The sequence below is a fragment of the Sardina pilchardus genome, chromosome 17 (genome assembly GCF_963854185.1).
Source record: "Sardina pilchardus chromosome 17, fSarPil1.1, whole genome shotgun sequence".
Classification (NCBI taxonomy): Eukaryota; Metazoa; Chordata; class Actinopteri; order Clupeiformes; family Clupeidae; genus Sardina; species Sardina pilchardus.
In genome coordinates, this window is record NC_085010.1 from 30,582,607 (window position 1) to 30,600,366 (window position 17,760).

The following is a 17,760-nucleotide window of genomic DNA, read 5'->3' on the forward strand; positions in this document are numbered from 1 at the left end:
CCGACCAATTATTCGCTGCTTTGTCCCTGTACAGTGTTCAGTACCAGCCTTCTACAATGTACCCTGTTAGGGTCGATCCGGTGGCAACAACTTCTCCGAAGCATTTGGTGCACGCATTTGGAAAACCTTTCAGTCAGTCGAGAATCAAAGCCTGGAAAAAAACAAAGCTGTTCTTCTAACCGCCAATCAATTTCTCACCCAGTACATCACATAACAAACCAGTAGATTTCAGGCCTCTGGGGTTAGATGGAGCGACATGAGCAGCACCAACAAGTTACCAACACGTTACGTGAATTCATATAGTGCACATTATGTTACGTAAGCTGATGTTACTATACGATATTACTAAGCCACAAAGAAATGGATAGCTAGCTGATGGCAAAAGCCCCTTGGGGCAAATTTCTGTGTTAAAGTTCAGTACATTCCCTTGTGCGGAGCCTTTGAAATGCATCAGCACAGACATTAAACCAAGCAGATTGGCATTAATGCACATGGCTGAGGTAAAACAACATGGCGTGTTGTTTCAGAAAATCCATCCGCTTTTGGGCACACAAGATATACTTCATTGATGCCTTATGTGTTGGCATATTTGCCATTCTTTTCCAATGAAACGTGTCTGAAGAGATCATGGCCAATTACATGGTTTTTTACCCTCTCACATCCACCAGCGAGTACCAAAAACCAAGAAAGAAGGAAATTATTAAGGTTTAAAAAATGACTAATTGTGTAGTTCTAGTAAAAAATAAAATAAAAAAAAATCCTGTCTGATTCTGGCATAAGGGACTTATTCTCAGATGGCCACCATCTCTGTGGAAGATATAGATATGACATTCTTCAGGTCTTACCGAGCATACCCAAGATTGTGGCATTAAAGGTTGTTGATATACTGAGGAAAATTAGAAACAGAGAACTAGGCGAAGAAGAGGGTCACATGACACGAGTTAGCTCTGTCAGTACTTATCTTATCTTTACCCTGCTGTGAATAAGCCCCCATGCAAATGGTGGTTTTTGTTACATTTAGGAATAGATTGTCTGAACGATATCTTAGGGAGGATGACTTTCTGTCAATGCTTGGGCCATAATACCTATTAAAACCCTTCAGGGAGACGCGTTTGTAATTAATAAAAGAGAGGATGTCTACCATAAACATGAAACAGAGCTAGGCTGTGGACCACAAGCATGAATCAGAACTTATCTATACTGCGCAACATAATCTTTTCTGCAAACTATTCATCTCACAGTCATGACAAGGTCACCCACTTACATCACATTCACACATGCAGTTCACTCAAAACAGTGAATACAGAATACTGTGCAGTTGCTGCCATGACCCACTTTCTGTATCAGTTATTATATGTTGCTCAAAATGGTAAAGTCTTATTAGGGTCATAAGTAAACAATGGATGCTAGATAAAAAAAAAAAAAAAAGAATTCTGGCGAGCACGGCTGTTGTTTACAGATGATTCTGTCAACCCTCCTCACCATAAATTGAACACAATGTCTGAATTATTTTAGCCTACCTCGAAATCCCCTGGGTCTGACACCTCCAGCCTCTAGTACTAAGTCCAGGCGTCACACGGTTAAATGCAAAAAGTTAAAGCTTGTCTGGTGAAGGTGTCCCATGCAAAACTGATGGTGTTAAGTTAATTGTATAGCCAATAAGTTTATGACTTGGGCCCCCATGTTCATGCCCCCAGAGTGTACAGAAGCACTGTAGATGCCTTGTAGATGTAGCTGTTGACTGCAAGTAACTGGGTAGAATGTTTTCTTTTTTTCTACCAACAGTACAACAGTATCTAGCATCCATTGTTTATATATGACCATGACCATTTTGAGCAACATATCTGCTGATACAGAAAGTGGGTCATGGCTGCAGCGACTGCACAATATAATATTCTGTATTCACTTTCAGTGAATGTATGTACAGTATGAATGTGATGTATGTGGGTGACCTTGTCATGACCGTGACATGAATACCTTGCAGAAAAGATTATATGTTGCACAGTAGATATGTTTTCTTTGATACAAATGTTACAAAAACTGACTTTTCATTGACAGGTTTCAATGACATGAAAATGCTATGAGTGAAACTGAAATAAATAGACACAGGAAAAAATGTTGCCTAGTCTACAGCAAGTTGCCTACTACCAGCATTGCAGCACGCTAACTTAAGCTACTGATAGAATCACACATGAGCAAAGTGCTACGTTTTCCCATTCACATACACAAGGCTTAGCTACCACTTAGATGAGAAACACGTGCTAGAAGAAAAGACGTTCTTTAAAGGGCAACTTTTAGTCCCTACGGATCTTCTCATCTTGGGGACACAAGTAGGTTGCCCTTTTAAGGACATATAAACTGTTTCAGACATTCTTTTCATTTAAACGGTCTGTACATGCCATATTTAGTATTATTAATAATTGTTGATTGATAGCGTATATTGTGCGCCACTCCCGGACACTATATTGTGGTCAATCCTGGCTCCTCCCCTTACTTAAAGTACCTTACTGCAGGTAGGTACAACTCCTACCCTGTGACGTTCATGTCTGAACACTTGATCTCGATGTGATTGCACAGACATTATCCGGAAGTCACGTATGAAAACAGCTTAAGTGAGATTTTAAGGACTTTGCTTTGCATCATCATGCCCTACAATGCTATTCTGAAATCACAGTGACCTACAAGCTCCTTGGACTTATTGCACACCTCTAACAGACGTCTGATGTCACTGGCCGATGATTCCAACTGCCACACAGCTTCTGCCACATTTAGCATTCTCTCCAAAATGCACTTTAGTTTTACATTTCATGTCACCACCATTTGTTTTATTCTTTATATTGTGATCCCACACTGCTGTAGAGTACATGTAGTTCCTTGAGGGTTTTGGCCCCTGCTTCTCTTTCTTGCTCTTGTTTGGAGACTCTAATTAACCCCTTCTCTGTTTGCTCAGATGTTTGATTCTGTTTTCTTCTTCTTCTTCTTCTATTCCTCGCCCCTCATTAGTTACACAACTAATTCCACAGTCAAAACAGGTTTCCTCCTGTCTCACTCAAATTAGTCATATTTAGTGGTGCTCAAAGGAACACTCTGTATCTGTAACACTGGGCCACTTCCATTCCAAACACTTCCAAAATGGTGTACATTCTGAGAGAGGTGGCCATCAATCAGAGTTGACCTACATCCATTGCCTGCGGTGGCTCCATCCATCTTCAGCAGATTCAGCCTTGAGCCCCGAAAATCAGCCTCCATCTAAGGAATGCTTCAGCACCACGGCTAACATGAGTGCTTTGAAACAAACTTTCTCAGCAGCAGTCAGTCAACAGAGTTAGAAATATACTCAGGACTTTGGTGACTGAATGTTATGGCTATAACCGAAATATCAAACATTATTGGGCACAATTAATGGCCATCTGTCTTTATTTATTCCTTTTTCTAGGTTGGACTCTCACCAGCAAAGCAATTTGAGCATTAGTCATTGTCTTATTTCTATTTTATGCAGGCAGCTAACATCTATTTTATTTAATTAAATATTTTTTGTTATTTTCTCAGCCCTCCAAGTTTGGGGTATAGTGGGAAACGTCATGGATTTGTTTACTGACCTTTTACCTCCTTTTTCCACACTTGGCTTCACCATTTGTTCAGCAGCACGTATACTTTTATTTGCACATTCTTGTACTTACGTGTTATGATGATAATTAAATTACAGTACAGTGTGTAACTCCCAATGGTGAAGTTCCTGAATTTCAACCAACCGAATAGTACTCCATTTTTAAGCATGTGGAAACAAAAAAATACGGAAACTGTAAAGGGACATAAAAAGGGGGGGAAATGTGAAGTGGTAAATAAACGATAGATCTTCTGTCAGCATTTTCAGTTAAAGCCATCACGCAATGGAATGTCATTCCAGACAAAGACCTGCGGCCGGTTGCATAAAACTGTTTAAGACTATAGTCTTAGTCTAATATTTCTTTGTAAGACTGGTCTTAGCTTTATACATTTTTACTTAGAGGTACAACCTTAGGGGTGTTCATTTCATATCATTCCCCTGCATGTGCAAGAAATGAGATGCCACAGTGTGCAGAATTACAGTACTGTATCATTGTTTAAATGTATCTGTCTACGACATCTCTGGCATGTGTCTTTGCTTCATGTCACCTGCTAGCGTAAACACTGGCCCACCACCCATGGAGCCCCGAGCCTGCTGACCTTTCAGACAAGGGCAGCGGTGACGCGAGTCTGTCATGAACCACACACTGTGAGACCACCATCAAGCAGCTTCAGGAAGATCAAATGCAGTCTGTTCTCTGTGGCCCATTTTAGGCCCATATCTACAAGTCACAGCCCACACAAAACAAAATCTCAGATGAGAGCCATGCCTCTTTGTATTTACTGGGAGAGGAATATTGTATATGGAAGATATAGAACTGGGTCAGGAGAAAATAGGCTACATTAAGGACTCTGTTAAGGTTGATATTAGAGTATTTGTATTACGATTGTATTTGGCTATGCATGCACTTGTGTTTAGCCCTTTCTACATAGGCAGTGTTACCATAGAAACTACTAGATACCATAGACTTGTGCAGCGGCAGCCCATTCATTATTTCACTTTACTGTTTCACATTTTGATTTCTTTCACATGGAGTCACAGTGACATTAAACTTGTCCTACGGGCAAAATATAAATATGGCTTTGTGTGGCTCAGGAGCATTTTAGAGATTTAATACTTTTGGAAAATGAGGCTCGGTATCCATGGAAATGTGGTAGAAACGTTTAGCGTGTAATCCCTGTTGGAGGGAGAATGGGAGAGGAGAAGGAGGGAGAGATGCAACACGTGCTGGTGTGAGATCTATGCATAAGGCATCAAGGCCGTGGAAGCCAGGCCTCGGGTGGGTATACGGAGAGGGGAGCGGGGGGACAGTTGCATGGGAGTCTTGTTTGGACTGGCGGCTTGATAAATCGCCCCGAATAGAAGGTCTCGCTGGCAGCCACGGACGGGCTTCTTGAGGGATCGCTGGTGGGATGCACAGTCAGCCGAGGAGAAGATGATGACGGCCCGTCTCCATGCTGCCCTGCTCCGTGTCTCAACTTCGGATTCTGGCGAAGTCGCGCTAACCCCGTCTCTGTTGGTGTAACCTTTACTGGGGATTCACATGAAAGGAGAGCCATGTAAGTGGGCCAACCTCCCCATGCTGTTGCAATAAAACACAACTAGGGCAATTTGAGGAGACGACACATGCCTGTATTACTGGTGGCCTTTGTGTAAATGAAAAAGATGAGACACTGAGTCGTACCTGACTGACTGATCAGATTCCAGGTCATACAGATTGTTATTTTGATTTTGTTCTCAACAGTTGTTGCCATTGCAAAGTGCATATTGCTTTTTATCTTTTATGGATATTTTCTGATAAATATGTGCTTTTTGCTTAACCCTCATGTTGTCCTTGGGGTCAATTTGACCCCAAACAATGTTTAACATCATAAAATATATGGTTCACTTTTTTGTTTTGCTTCAGGTTTCATGACTTTTCCTCATTTGAAGGGTACAACAGAGTAAACATGAAATTTGCACAAAAATATGTTTCCAATGTCGTTGGTGTTCTTGGGGTCAATTTGACCCCATTTTTATGAAACATGAGGAAAAGGAATATCTGACACATTATGGATATTATTATTGTAATAGTATGAGAACATGTAGCTATTATCATTATTGCATATAAGTACATATTACATATAAGTTATTTTGGCAGGTCTGAAAAAGTCCAAAAAGTCAGCCTTTGGGCTGTTGACACTGGATTGGCCATATTGCCAACCAGGGTTCCAGGGTTCATAAAGGGGTGTGTGTGTGTGTGGGGGGGGGGATTGTTTTGTAGGGCTTTTGATGGTGGTTATTACACTCTTGTTAAGTACCTACCACAAAAAAACTGGGTAAAACAAATAATTTTAATCATTTTTTGAGAGTTTTTTTTGCTGGGGTCAAATTGACCCCAAGGATAACGAACGTTGGTAAGATTTGACAACATGAGGGTTAAGCAATTTCATATCTGCATAGGTTAGGCTAGGTCTTTAGATTGAGGACAGAAAATGGGTGTCTCCGTTGGGCAATTTGTCTTCTTCGCTCGTCTAGCCCAAACACTTACAAATGGTGCCAGGATAAATCTTTTTGTGTTGTTGCTGAATTAATGCCCTTCCATATCAACTTGTCAGTTTTAAGTGCCTAGTCTTAAGAAGAGAGTGGGGTAACCTTAGATAACCACAAACACTTGTCTAGAAACAAATTACACACTACATGCAATGATGTCAAACGGAGTTCATGGGGTGAGACAAAGTGCTATTTTAAGGTAATATATGGTATGTCTTCAGATGGAAAACAAGTGGTGCGATACGTCTAAGTAGTTTCACCTCAACACCAGTCACAGCGCGAACACAAACTAGGTCACTCTTTACTTATCGAGGTATGCTCTTATTGTCTGTGGTTTGACAGTGAGTAATTTTGTCTTGCAACAACAAACCAAAACACCACTGTACATATAATTATAGATTAGGAAATCGCTTGCGAGGAGCTCATTCATTTTTTTTGACAAATTCTATTTTACTTTTCTCTGTAGGTAATAAACATAGTATTACAATGAAGTAAAACATTATTATGTTTTGGAGGAACAGTTGTAATGTGCCATGATGATATTCTATTGACTCTATTATCAGTGGTAGTTTTAAGGCTTGGCCAGACTTTAAAACATCCAAACACTCACCCGCTGGGCTATTATCCAGCTCATAAACAGCACACCTCATTTTCATCTTCAGAGATAAATATCAAGCACTTTCCCCCCGGAATACTCAAAACTGCAGCCAGAGGACCAAAATCAAAGCCTGACATTTTAGCTGGATGGATTTGAGTGTTTTCAAGTGGAGCCATGTGGCAGAACGAGAGCTCTCAGTGGAAAGCGACCTGCTGCTGTTGTTATTGCCCTAGCTGGCTCTTCCCTCTTCACCGCCGATTATTATGGGGTGCACGGCAGCTCCACAGCTTTATTCATGAGCCACGGCAAAATATTGTAATCATTAGTTGCAAAATGTCACCCTGCTGGAGAGCCATTGTGCTCATTGTGAGGCACAATCTGCAGGCTCTGGACACAAACACAAACACAAAAGCAGAAACAAACACGCTCACAAAAACATTTGAAAATTTGTTGTAGATCACACTGGCTATCCTGTTGGCTGAAACTACCATACAACACAAAGGACGGAGCAGACAACGTTGCAAAGAAAGTGGCCCCTCACCAACTTTTTTCTCAGAGGTGTCTGCCTGAGCTGTGTGAGATTCCGGATTGAGTTGCTTGTTATCCATCAATAGTTTATTGACTTTCAGCAATGACGAAATGCTTGCATAAAGGGAGGCGTTATGTAAGACTTGTAGGACACTTGGGAGATCGTTTGGGAAACAAATTAACACAGAAACTGGCAGGTTTTATACCTTGCTATTTGGAAGCAGCCAAGACAGACAGCGGTGGCTGCAGTTTGAGAGCGCGCAGAAGGAGAGTCTTCAATTTGTCCTTTGTGGAATGCTTTTATTACGCTACGGCTATAAAGATTGATTTATTTAATCCACTCCTCCACCGTAGCACTGAATGTACGACTATATTTGAGATTTCAGAAATCTCATGATTGCGCTTTTCTAAACTGTGGTTTTTAAAAAGCACACAATTCAAAATAAATGTATTAAAAGATTTGTGCTTACAAAATGTCTCCCTTTACTATGTCTCCATGTTGACATTATATCATAAATATTTGTGCAGGTGGCATGGGCAGATATGAAATACATTTGTATCGGGGTCAGGCCTGAGAATATGGCCTATTTGCACGGTAACGTAGATGGCTACTTTATTTATATTAATCGATTTTTGGCAATAAAACACACCATTTATGGCATATTGTGTGGTTGCTATGAGCGACACAGGCCTGGAGAATCAGCCCGGGGGGAGACAAAGGAGCTTGGTCTGTGCTCTGTTGCCTGTCTAAACAAGGACAAAGCTGCTTCCTTGATTATCTTTAACAACGCAAATGTTATTCTTTAATTTTCAACAGGACAAAAAAATATTCCATCGGCACACATCACTTTTAAAATTAATTGTTGTTAGGTTTTGTTTCTCAATGTACTGTATGTCTGTGTGTGTGTGTGTGTGTGTGTGTTTGCATGTATAGAATGTATCAAATGTTATTCTTTCATTTTCAACAGGAAAAAAAAATCCATCTGCATCAGTGTGTGTTTGTGTGTGTGTGTGTGTGTGTGTGTGTGTGAGAGAGAGAGAGAGAGAGAGAGAGAGAGAGAGAGAGAGAGAGAGAGAGAGAATGCCTGCGTGTGAGTGTATGAGTGCTCCCCACATTTGTTTATGTTAAATATGTCTGCCCCCATTTCTCCTGGTTACAGAACTGCTTTCTCTGACGGAAGTGTGTCTTGTGTCTCAGTCTCATCGCCTCAAAAGCCCTCAGTAGGTCAGACTGTCCTCCAAACATGGTCATAAACTGAAGAGAAGCACACATTTGCACAGGCAATCGAGCATGTCCATGGACCCTGTAATAAAGACATAGAGTGCCAGTCTCAGTACCCTGATTGGGTTTATTTCAAGGGCAATGACCAATATCCAAGGAAAATTAGATGTTTTATCCATTTTTCCCTCACACAAAACTAACTTCTCTTTGAAGGTCTTTTTTTTTTCACTACAGTCAACTCTACTTGTCTTCATAACGGCATATTATGTTAAAACCTTTCAAGCTTACTTAAGAAACACATAAAGACCACAAGTTCAAACGAAACAGGAAAGTGAACTTCAAAAGATACATTTCAGACTTAATTGGATACCCTCAGTGACCATCCACTAATGTTTGAATATGTCTTGCTGGCACATCTTAGATCAACTTTGTTAGGCTTTTTGTCTGAAGTAACTTCAACTTAGGAAAAACCTTTCCTGCAATGAAAAGGGTTAGCAGAGATAATCAAATCTGTTTTGTTTAGAAGTTATATGGATCAAACTGTGGAATACTGAGAGCAGAAAGATGCAAAAGCTTTTCACAATTTTTCTACCTAATGGATTCTAAAACTTTATCTAAATACCAACCGGCTAGCTCACCCACCACACCCAAACCTACTCACTCAACATCGATGGTTCTAACGTCACCCCCTCCACCCATGTCCGCAACCTTGGAATCATCTTTGACCCCACCCTCTCATTCTTACCACATGTCAACCACGTCACCAGAGCTGCCTTCTTTCACCTCCACAACATCGCACGCCTCCGCCCTTCACCGTCCTCCACCGCAGCTGAAACACTCATCCATGCCCCATCACCTCCAGACTGCACCTTCTCACCTCCAGACCTGTCCATCACCTCCAGACTGCACCTTCTCACCTCCACCCGTCATGGTGACCACATCACCTCCGCCTGCACATCCTCCACTGGCTCTCCACTGGTTTTTAAGCATATTAAGTATATTTTTGGGGCTTTTTGTGCCTTTAATTTTGACAGGACAGTAGAGAGAGACAGGAAGCGAATGGGTGAGAGAGTCGGGGTGGGATCCGGAAAGGACCTCGGGGCGGGAATCGAACCTGGGTCGCCGGCGTGCGGTACAGATGCAGGTGCCCCAGCCAGTTGCGCCACGGCTGGGGCCACCCTCTCTCTGGAGCTCCCTCCCCGACCACAGAAAACAAAAACACCCTATCATCCTTCAAACAAGCCCTCAAAACCCACCTCTTCTTTTCCTGTTCATTGACTTCCAAAGCTCTTCTCGTCTTACTGTACACCTCGATAGTTTTGTCCTCTGCTTTGTCCATGTATGTGTGTTGTTTATTTTATTACATTATTATGATCATCATTATTATTAGTATTATTATTATTATTATCATTATTATTATTATTATTATTATTATTATAATGATAGCTCTGACTAGTTTTACTCATTCAACACAAATAGTCCGACAGATCTTTTTCCAGATGCAGCATTTAAGAAATCAGCAGGCTATCATGGGTCATTGAGGCTTTGAAGCATTAGTGGTTTGATCACATTTTTCTTCTCTGGACAAAAGGTTGCTCAACATTCTGCATCAATTATGATCTATTAAACGCCGAACACTGCAGTATTTTAAGGTGTATGTATAAAGCATAATGCATAAAACTCTTTTAAAGTGGCAGTTCTTTGTGTGTTTAAATGTGATATCTTGCAGTGGTGTTGGCCTGATTTCCGAGTGAATGCACGCCTCTATGATCAAGTGGCTCATCTCTTGACATATTTTGTTTCCAACACTTATCCTTCACAGCTGAGTTTGTTTGGTTCTAAAACAATGCTGAGCCTCCTCTAATAGCAGTCACAACACCTTGTTTGCAGTAATCCTCTCTACCGGAGAAAGATTTAATTTGGGAACATCCAGTATCATCTGAAGCTGTGAAGCAAATGAACAGTTCTCACGTGCTGACCTCAGAGTCGCTGGATGAGAAAGAGCGCAAAAAAAAACCAAAAAAGAAACAGAGAGCAGTCTGTCTGTCTGCGTTCTTTATCGTTCTTTATCAGTCCAGTCCTTTGCTCTTAGCACAGTAGCTCAGAGAGTGATTAGGTTTATTGATTGCAAATGATGTGGCAAATCTGTGCCCTCCCCTGACCCAAATAACAACAAAAAAGCGTTTGAACTTGCATGTATCTGATCCAACCTCGCCAGACTGGAGCGGGAAGAAAAACCCCTGTGAGCTGGAGCCTTTGTTTCAGCTTCGGAATGACTGGACCGCTTGGTGCGCAGGGATCCACAGCGCCAGCACTGTATATGGGAGATTAAGGAGCTTGTTAAAGAAGCTTGTTAATTCACAAGACATAAACCACAATACGATCTCAATACAGACGGCAAGAGATCCGATACAACTGGGTAACATTCTGGGCGAACAGCTGCAGTCCAATTGACACTTAGTCCACCTCTGCTCTCTCTGCAGTGCACCACTCTTCAATTCCAGCTGATTGTTCATAAGTCAAGTTCACATATTCAGGTGCAACAGAGAAATAAAACTGTACCACATGTGCCTCTAACGTCTTGATTAATCCTGCAGGCAATGGGGAGCGAAAGAAATGCACATAGAGTCTGTCTACCAGTCCACATATGGGGCCAGATGGAAGGAAAAGGAGCAAACGATTTGGCGGAAAAAGAGAGTGAGAGAGAAAAAGAGATGGTGTGATTCATATCACCTGCATAAGAGAGGGAGAGAGGGCAGGGCGACCAGCACCTGATGTGGAGGAGAAGAGGATTTACACGAAATTCTCTCCTAATTGTTTTTCAAAGGCAATTAAAAACGGATCTATCCAGCTCAACAGTCCCAAGTTATGGGGTATTTATATCTGTGAGAATGGACTATCTGTAGAGCTTATGTAACAGACAGAAGGAAATGTACTTTTATAGCCTCAAGCCAAACAGACAGGATTTATGTTAATGTACTCCATGAATTATCCTCAAGATGGAAGCTCTGCCAGAGTAGTGTTGTATTATCAGTCACAGGCCTGTGACAACTGGAAATCAGTTCGTTCAAACATCCAACAAGCATACTGTATATGGCTGTCTGGGAAAGTTACTTTATTTAAATAAAGAGTATATCATCATAGCGCCTTGCCCGGTACTGCCTTACCTCATATCTTAAATGTTGCATGGGAACAACAACTCTCCTCTCATCAGTAAGGGGTCTTTTACCTTAAAGGGCGAGGAGAAACACATGTGTGCTGTTTTGTTTTGATGTAATTTTGCAACGAAAAAACAAAAAAATGTTTCCCGGCATACAATTATCCTACCCTCCAAAAATAGACAACTATAATGGGAATAGGAGACTGTAATAAGTGGTGGTGATCAGATTTCATAATGACCTGGATGAAGATCATTCAGTAGTCGTGCATAAAGTTGTATGCATGCCTCTGATATGCATGCAACAAACACTAGCCCAGATAGCCTACAATCAGATCACATCTGCACGTTTTTTTTTGTTTTTTTTTGCATCTGAGAGCTTAATTTTGACAGGCAAAAGTAATGGGTGCTTGTTTCTGATATATGGTCTTCTGATGGCAGCACACACTGCAGTGTCCCACGGCACAAAGCATGCAAAGGGCTAGAGAGATAGAGAGTTAACATGAAAGTGGGAGATCTACATGAGTGCCACATTCCAATTTTGAATCAGGCATCATTTTAGAAATGACAACATGATATCTCACTGCAAATGACAAGTCAGGCAGAGGTAATACACAAGCTTAATTCTGCAGTCGAATAGTTGACTATTTTTAGATGTAGGCATATCCTAATAACAGAACTGCGAGGTGGTGATAATTCGCATGACAAATCAATAGCCTACATGAACAAACATTGTGGGTTGAAGTGAAACAGCTCACCTGTAGATAAAAATAGCAATACATGGGAGAGCAAGCTGAGGTAAACATTGGGCGTCCAAAGCGAAAAACACGGCCACATCGTCACAGTGACGACATTGGTCAGCAAGCTTCTTTCAGTTCAAAAGCCCTCCCTCACACAAGCGAACCACTCTCTCTCACAGAGCCGAAAAAGCGCAGCACAAGCAGCACAGGAATGCACCTAGGTACAGTTTTATTGTCATCATCAACTCGTGTTCTTTTTACCATCGGGTAGATTCGGAAAATGTGGTCTTGAGTTGACTGGAGGAACCGCGTCTTTTATATCGCATTACGCGGACAATACGGCGAAAGCTACAGTAGTCTACGAAGATGAATGACATTAAAGTTGCTGTTCTGGGGAGCGAAGCTGTCGGGAAATCAGGTAGCCTAGTCTGTTATTGTCTGTACTGTTTTTGTGATTAACTGTCACTTACCACGCATGATACAGTGTTAATTGTGATAACAAATAACTTTGTAACTCAAATCAAAACTCATTTTCTCAACAGCTCTCATTGTCAGATTTCTGACTAAGCGATTTATTGGCGAATATGCATCGGCATCAGGTGAGTTGATAATCATAAATCGTCTGATACCTACATGCTACTGCTTTGAGATATAGGCTACTGGAAAGCCTTCTCCCCCTTAAGTGCTGCACACCCTGCGGTAGCCTAGTTAATTCCTGTTAGTCCCTTCACATAACCCTAAATTATGTAACCACTGGAATTGATGTCTTTGCTGCAATACAATCAGAACTTTCCCTTGGAAAATTACTACAAAATTCGAGTGAAAAATTGAGATAGAGTATCCTTCAGCTGCAGCTGACTGCAGTCAACTGTGATGCTGAGCTGAAACTGTAAAATATGAAGATGATGCATATCAATAATTTCAATTCCCTTCCAATTCAAAGTTTCCTGGTCTGGTTTAAAGCATGAAAAAGCATGAGAAATGCCAGTTCACATTGTGACTTATCTGTGGTATAAAATGTGTCAGATTGTCTGCCGCTAAACATTTCAGATGTGACAACCCCCAAATACTGGAGAAACAGTGGACATGTAAATTCATAAGATTGGCACAATGCCAAATATCTTCTGACCAACTAAAATCTTCCCTATTTATTCCAGAGTGCATTTATAGAAAACGCCTATCCATTGATGGAAGACAGCAGAATATGGAGCTGTACGACCCTTGTTCTCAGGTATGTCGAAAACTGACTGATATTTAGCAGTATTTACAAGTCTCCTACGGTTTCCATGGACAGCACTGTACCTCAAATGCAGAGAGCTCCCCCTGCTTACATGATGGTCTGTTTATCAAGCGGTCAAATGGCCAAAGCTGAAAGTATGTGCAATTTGTCTCACTTAGTGTACTTAGCCCGTCTGACTGCCTCTCGGCCGGCCATTATATAATCAAAAAGTGTAGACCTAGTGAACGTGTAGACCCAGTGACTGCATTCTTTCACCTATATGTATAGACTTCATGAACTTAGACTTCATTAACTTGCACTACATGCCACTTGCATGCATAGGTCAAATTTGTGAAATGTAATGTGAAACCAGCATATTGTAACATGTAATGTAAAGCCAGCTGCTTACAGTGGCTAAGACCTCTTGACTGAAGCATGTAACTTGTTTTATTCATACACTGCATTGTCTCAATCATGTTTCGATTAAGTCCTGTCATCTTTGTTCAATTGCTTTTTTGTCTACAGCCTTGTGAAGGGAAGTCCACTCTCAGCGAGCAGATTCACTGGGCAGACGGTTTCGTCGTGGTCTACGACATCAGCGACCGCTCCTCTTTCCTCACAGCCAAAGCCATCCTGCACCTAATCAGGGAGCTTAGCTTCGGAGCCACCAAAAGGTACGTAGCCAAACATGTGCTCAGTCCCCACTGTCCACCCGCTAACCCGCCCACCACAACGAGCACACAGTGTGCTGAGCAGAGAGGCAGAGGCTATTTCTGATGCGTCATTCACAGTTTTGTTGCGACGTGCTGACATGTGGGTGTTCTCACACAACACGATTCACATCAAGCCTTTTGTTTACATGTTCAACAGAATGTGTGCACTGTGTGGGTGGTGTGAATGGGCGCCCACATTCGTCATGGGCCATCTGAAGACTGTGTCTCTTCATGCGTTAGGATTTGACGTTGAGAGTTCTGTGCACCTATATTTACTGTACTTGGGTATATTTACTGGTTTACGGAGAGTATCAGTGACTCAGAGATATAGAAGATGCAGAAGAAGAGGAAAGCTGCATAAACCATGTCCTTGAATGATTAGATAGTAATAATATTACTACCTCACCCTTGAGCCATTTGATTTTCATACGTACTGTTCCCAGACACATTAAGTATAAGGAAACTGTAAACTAAGCTATTCACATTCCTATGAATCCACACAGTTATGAGTACATCCCCTAGACCCGTGTTGCAGGTGATGATAAAAACATGAAGTTAAGCCAGAGAGGGTTAAAGCAGAGCAAGAGGCGCAAACGTTCGACCATTTCCGCGTTCTGTGTTCGCAAAGGGGAGGGGGGGGGGGGGGGGGGGCGAAATCCCCCTTTAAGCAGACCTAGAAAGTAACGTTACATTCGAACTGAATTGCTTGCCAATCTGACAGAGATCGATATCCCACTATGACGTCTTTGCGACACGCCTCTTTAAGCAGACAGGAAATGTTTGAATTTTGCTTCCAAAGAGATGCATTATGTTGCTCTATCTTGTCAGTAATGAAGGATCTTTGGTTAAGCCTGTCCTTGTCTATGCTGTCTCCAGGGAAGCGGAAGCCGTGGTGTTCCTGGTGGGAAATAAGCAGGACTTGTGCCACGTGCGCGAGGTCGGCAGGGAGGAGGGCCAGCAGTTGGCGGCCGAGACCCGCTGCCAGTTCTACGAGCTGTCCGCCGCCGAACACTGCCAAGAGGTGGCGCTCATGTTCTCCAAGATGGTGCGCAGCGCCAGCCAGCACGGCAAGGCCAAGGAGCGCCGGCGGCGACCCAGCGGCTCCAAGTCCATGGCCAAGCTCATCAACAACGTGTTTGGAAAGCGCCGGAAATCTGTGTGAGAAGTGGAGAGCCGGTAGGGGACAGGGACCTACTGTACGCCACCTACACAGTCGTTAAGTCGATGACGTGATTAGTTATTTGAAAAGTCACATTGGCTGCTCCAGAACAGATGGACATATAGCACCATGGACTATTTGTTTCTTATGTCTGAAGCCTAGTAACACAGGCTCTATTACAGGAATACATATAATCGAATCTATATTGGATGCTGTACAAAGGGCCTTTTCATAGACCTCGTAAGAAAAGCATTTCTCTAGCAAAACATTCCATATTTGTTATTCCAGAAGAAAAAAATGGCGCAAAGAATGTGATTTACCTTACCAGTAAGAGGAAGTCTGAAATCCTTTACAGTGAAAAGGCATTCCTTCCCAAATGGAGATTAGGGAGTTATATAATCTTGAGTAAACAATTACTTTGATTGCACTTAAAGGGGCCATTAATGTACTATGCATTAGAAAAAAGCTGTACGTTCTCAGTGGTGAAGGTATGTGTTAGACTCGCACGGTATGTGATGGCAGAGGTACTGTAGGTTAGTGGAAAGGGCGGTGGGCTGCATTTAGAGAGCACATTAGCCAGCACACTCTCCCTCCGTCCACACGGTTGCATAAGCACGGATGGCAATTACGATTTATCCCCCTCTTCAATTTTCCACTGTTTCCGTCACCGTTTGAGTGTGAAATGAGGACCAGGGTGCAGAAATGACAACATGCTTCCAAAGGCACCTGTATGTAAAACCAAGTGAAGCATTTTCAGTCAAAAGAACAAGAAAAGCCCCTCTTGTCTTGTCTCATTGTTTCTGACATGATTTCAGTGGTTTCCTGTAAGCACAGGTAAGGTTATTGAAAAGGTAATGTCGTTTGTGTAGCATAGTGCTTTATGTGTTGGCTTAATAACTTGCTGTCATTAAACCAGTGGAAAAATCCACATGAGTCTGAATGAAATAACTGCTTCTCTAGTCATGTAATCTAGTGCCATGTTATGTAACTTAAGTGGTGTCCTTGGATCATGGCCGTAGTGATTGTTATTTCTAAATGGAAAACACTTGTGGTGGAACCGGTGTAGACGGGCTTTGTGTAGTGACATGTAACCATGTTTTTTTTGTATATGTGTTGATACCTGTGCTTTCAAGGTGGCCAAAGTATGAGAACTCAGATCAATAAAGAGCATGTTATGCGATCACATTGGCTTGGGATGAAGACTGGTGAAAAGATCAATCAAGGCCAAATGTGTGTGATGAAGAACATTACTGTAATCATTTTGTTTTGGTAGATTGTCTTATTTTGTCCTATTTGTATGAACATATCTAAGACAGATTCTTCAAGAATGCAAAATAAAGGTTATTGTTTAAAAAAAAAAAAGAAACTTGAGTTGTCGCTGCTTCAAAGCAAGCCATCAAAATGTCAAATGCAAGACAGAAGATTTATAGATTATATATAGTATTTATTACTGTATAATAAGTAATATTATATTTTATTGAGGAACATAACAATAAAGCATCAGGGGATTAAGAGCCAGGGAGACCGTTGAGTCTTCACTTAAGCACAACAGCTCATTTCAATCACTGTCTCAATGAAGGCTGCACGGGTAAGGTGTTCTCATGTGGAGACCCCCTCATCTGTACCACATGCTCAGAGATGAGTCAGAAAGTACAGTCAGGCCATGGGTAGGCCAAGAGAAGGGTGGGGTGGTGTTGGCAGGTCCTCTGATGCTGTGGCATGAGATGTAGAGGGCGATAAGGCTGTCTCGCTTCATAGGGGTTTTGTCAGCAATCTCCACCTGAGAGATAGCACAACTGGTAAACAGAGCTCCCTCAAAGTTCCTGGAACAGGTACACAAAGCACTGAGCTTTCAATTACTGTATCACCTGGTCTCCGCAAGAGCCCTTTTCCCTCCTCAAACGTTATGGTTTTATTTAGTCTGGAATTCAAAGGATTTTGAAGTGTCAGTTCAAACACTTTTGTCACACGTGTTTTGTCTACAAAGTCTTTCAAGTTTAAATGTTTTTTGTTGTTGCAGGAATAGATTATGCTTTTGTGTTGGATTAAGTGTGTCTTGGGAACTTTGTGTTCTGAGAAAGCACTATATTTCACACGTTTCCATTTCTTTCTTAGGGAGTAGTACATTGCTCTGTCAACTGCAGAATTTATAGATGAACATATTTTGTTCCTGGGAGTGTATGTTTTTAAAATGAACTGATACTAGCCTACTGGAAACAACTACAATCCATGACCTCTTATCATGGGAAAAGAACTTCAAAATAAATAAACAAAAGTATCAGGAT

At 41.7% G+C, this 17,760-nt stretch overlaps 1 protein-coding gene across 1 annotated transcript; it reads left to right on the forward strand.

Annotated features, from left to right (window-relative positions):
• Positions 1–12,543: 12,543 nt before the first annotated feature.
• rergla (RERG/RAS-like a) lies at positions 12,544–16,824 on the forward strand. The gene is made up of 5 exons (XM_062518612.1): positions 12,544–12,802; positions 12,927–12,983; positions 13,542–13,615; positions 14,129–14,277; positions 15,193–16,824. Exons 1-5 carry the CDS (start codon positions 12,751–12,753, stop codon positions 15,476–15,478), a joined length of 618 nt encoding a protein of 205 aa, XP_062374596.1. The 5' UTR covers positions 12,544–12,750; the 3' UTR covers positions 15,479–16,824.
• The last annotated feature ends 936 nt before the right edge of the window (positions 16,825–17,760 follow it).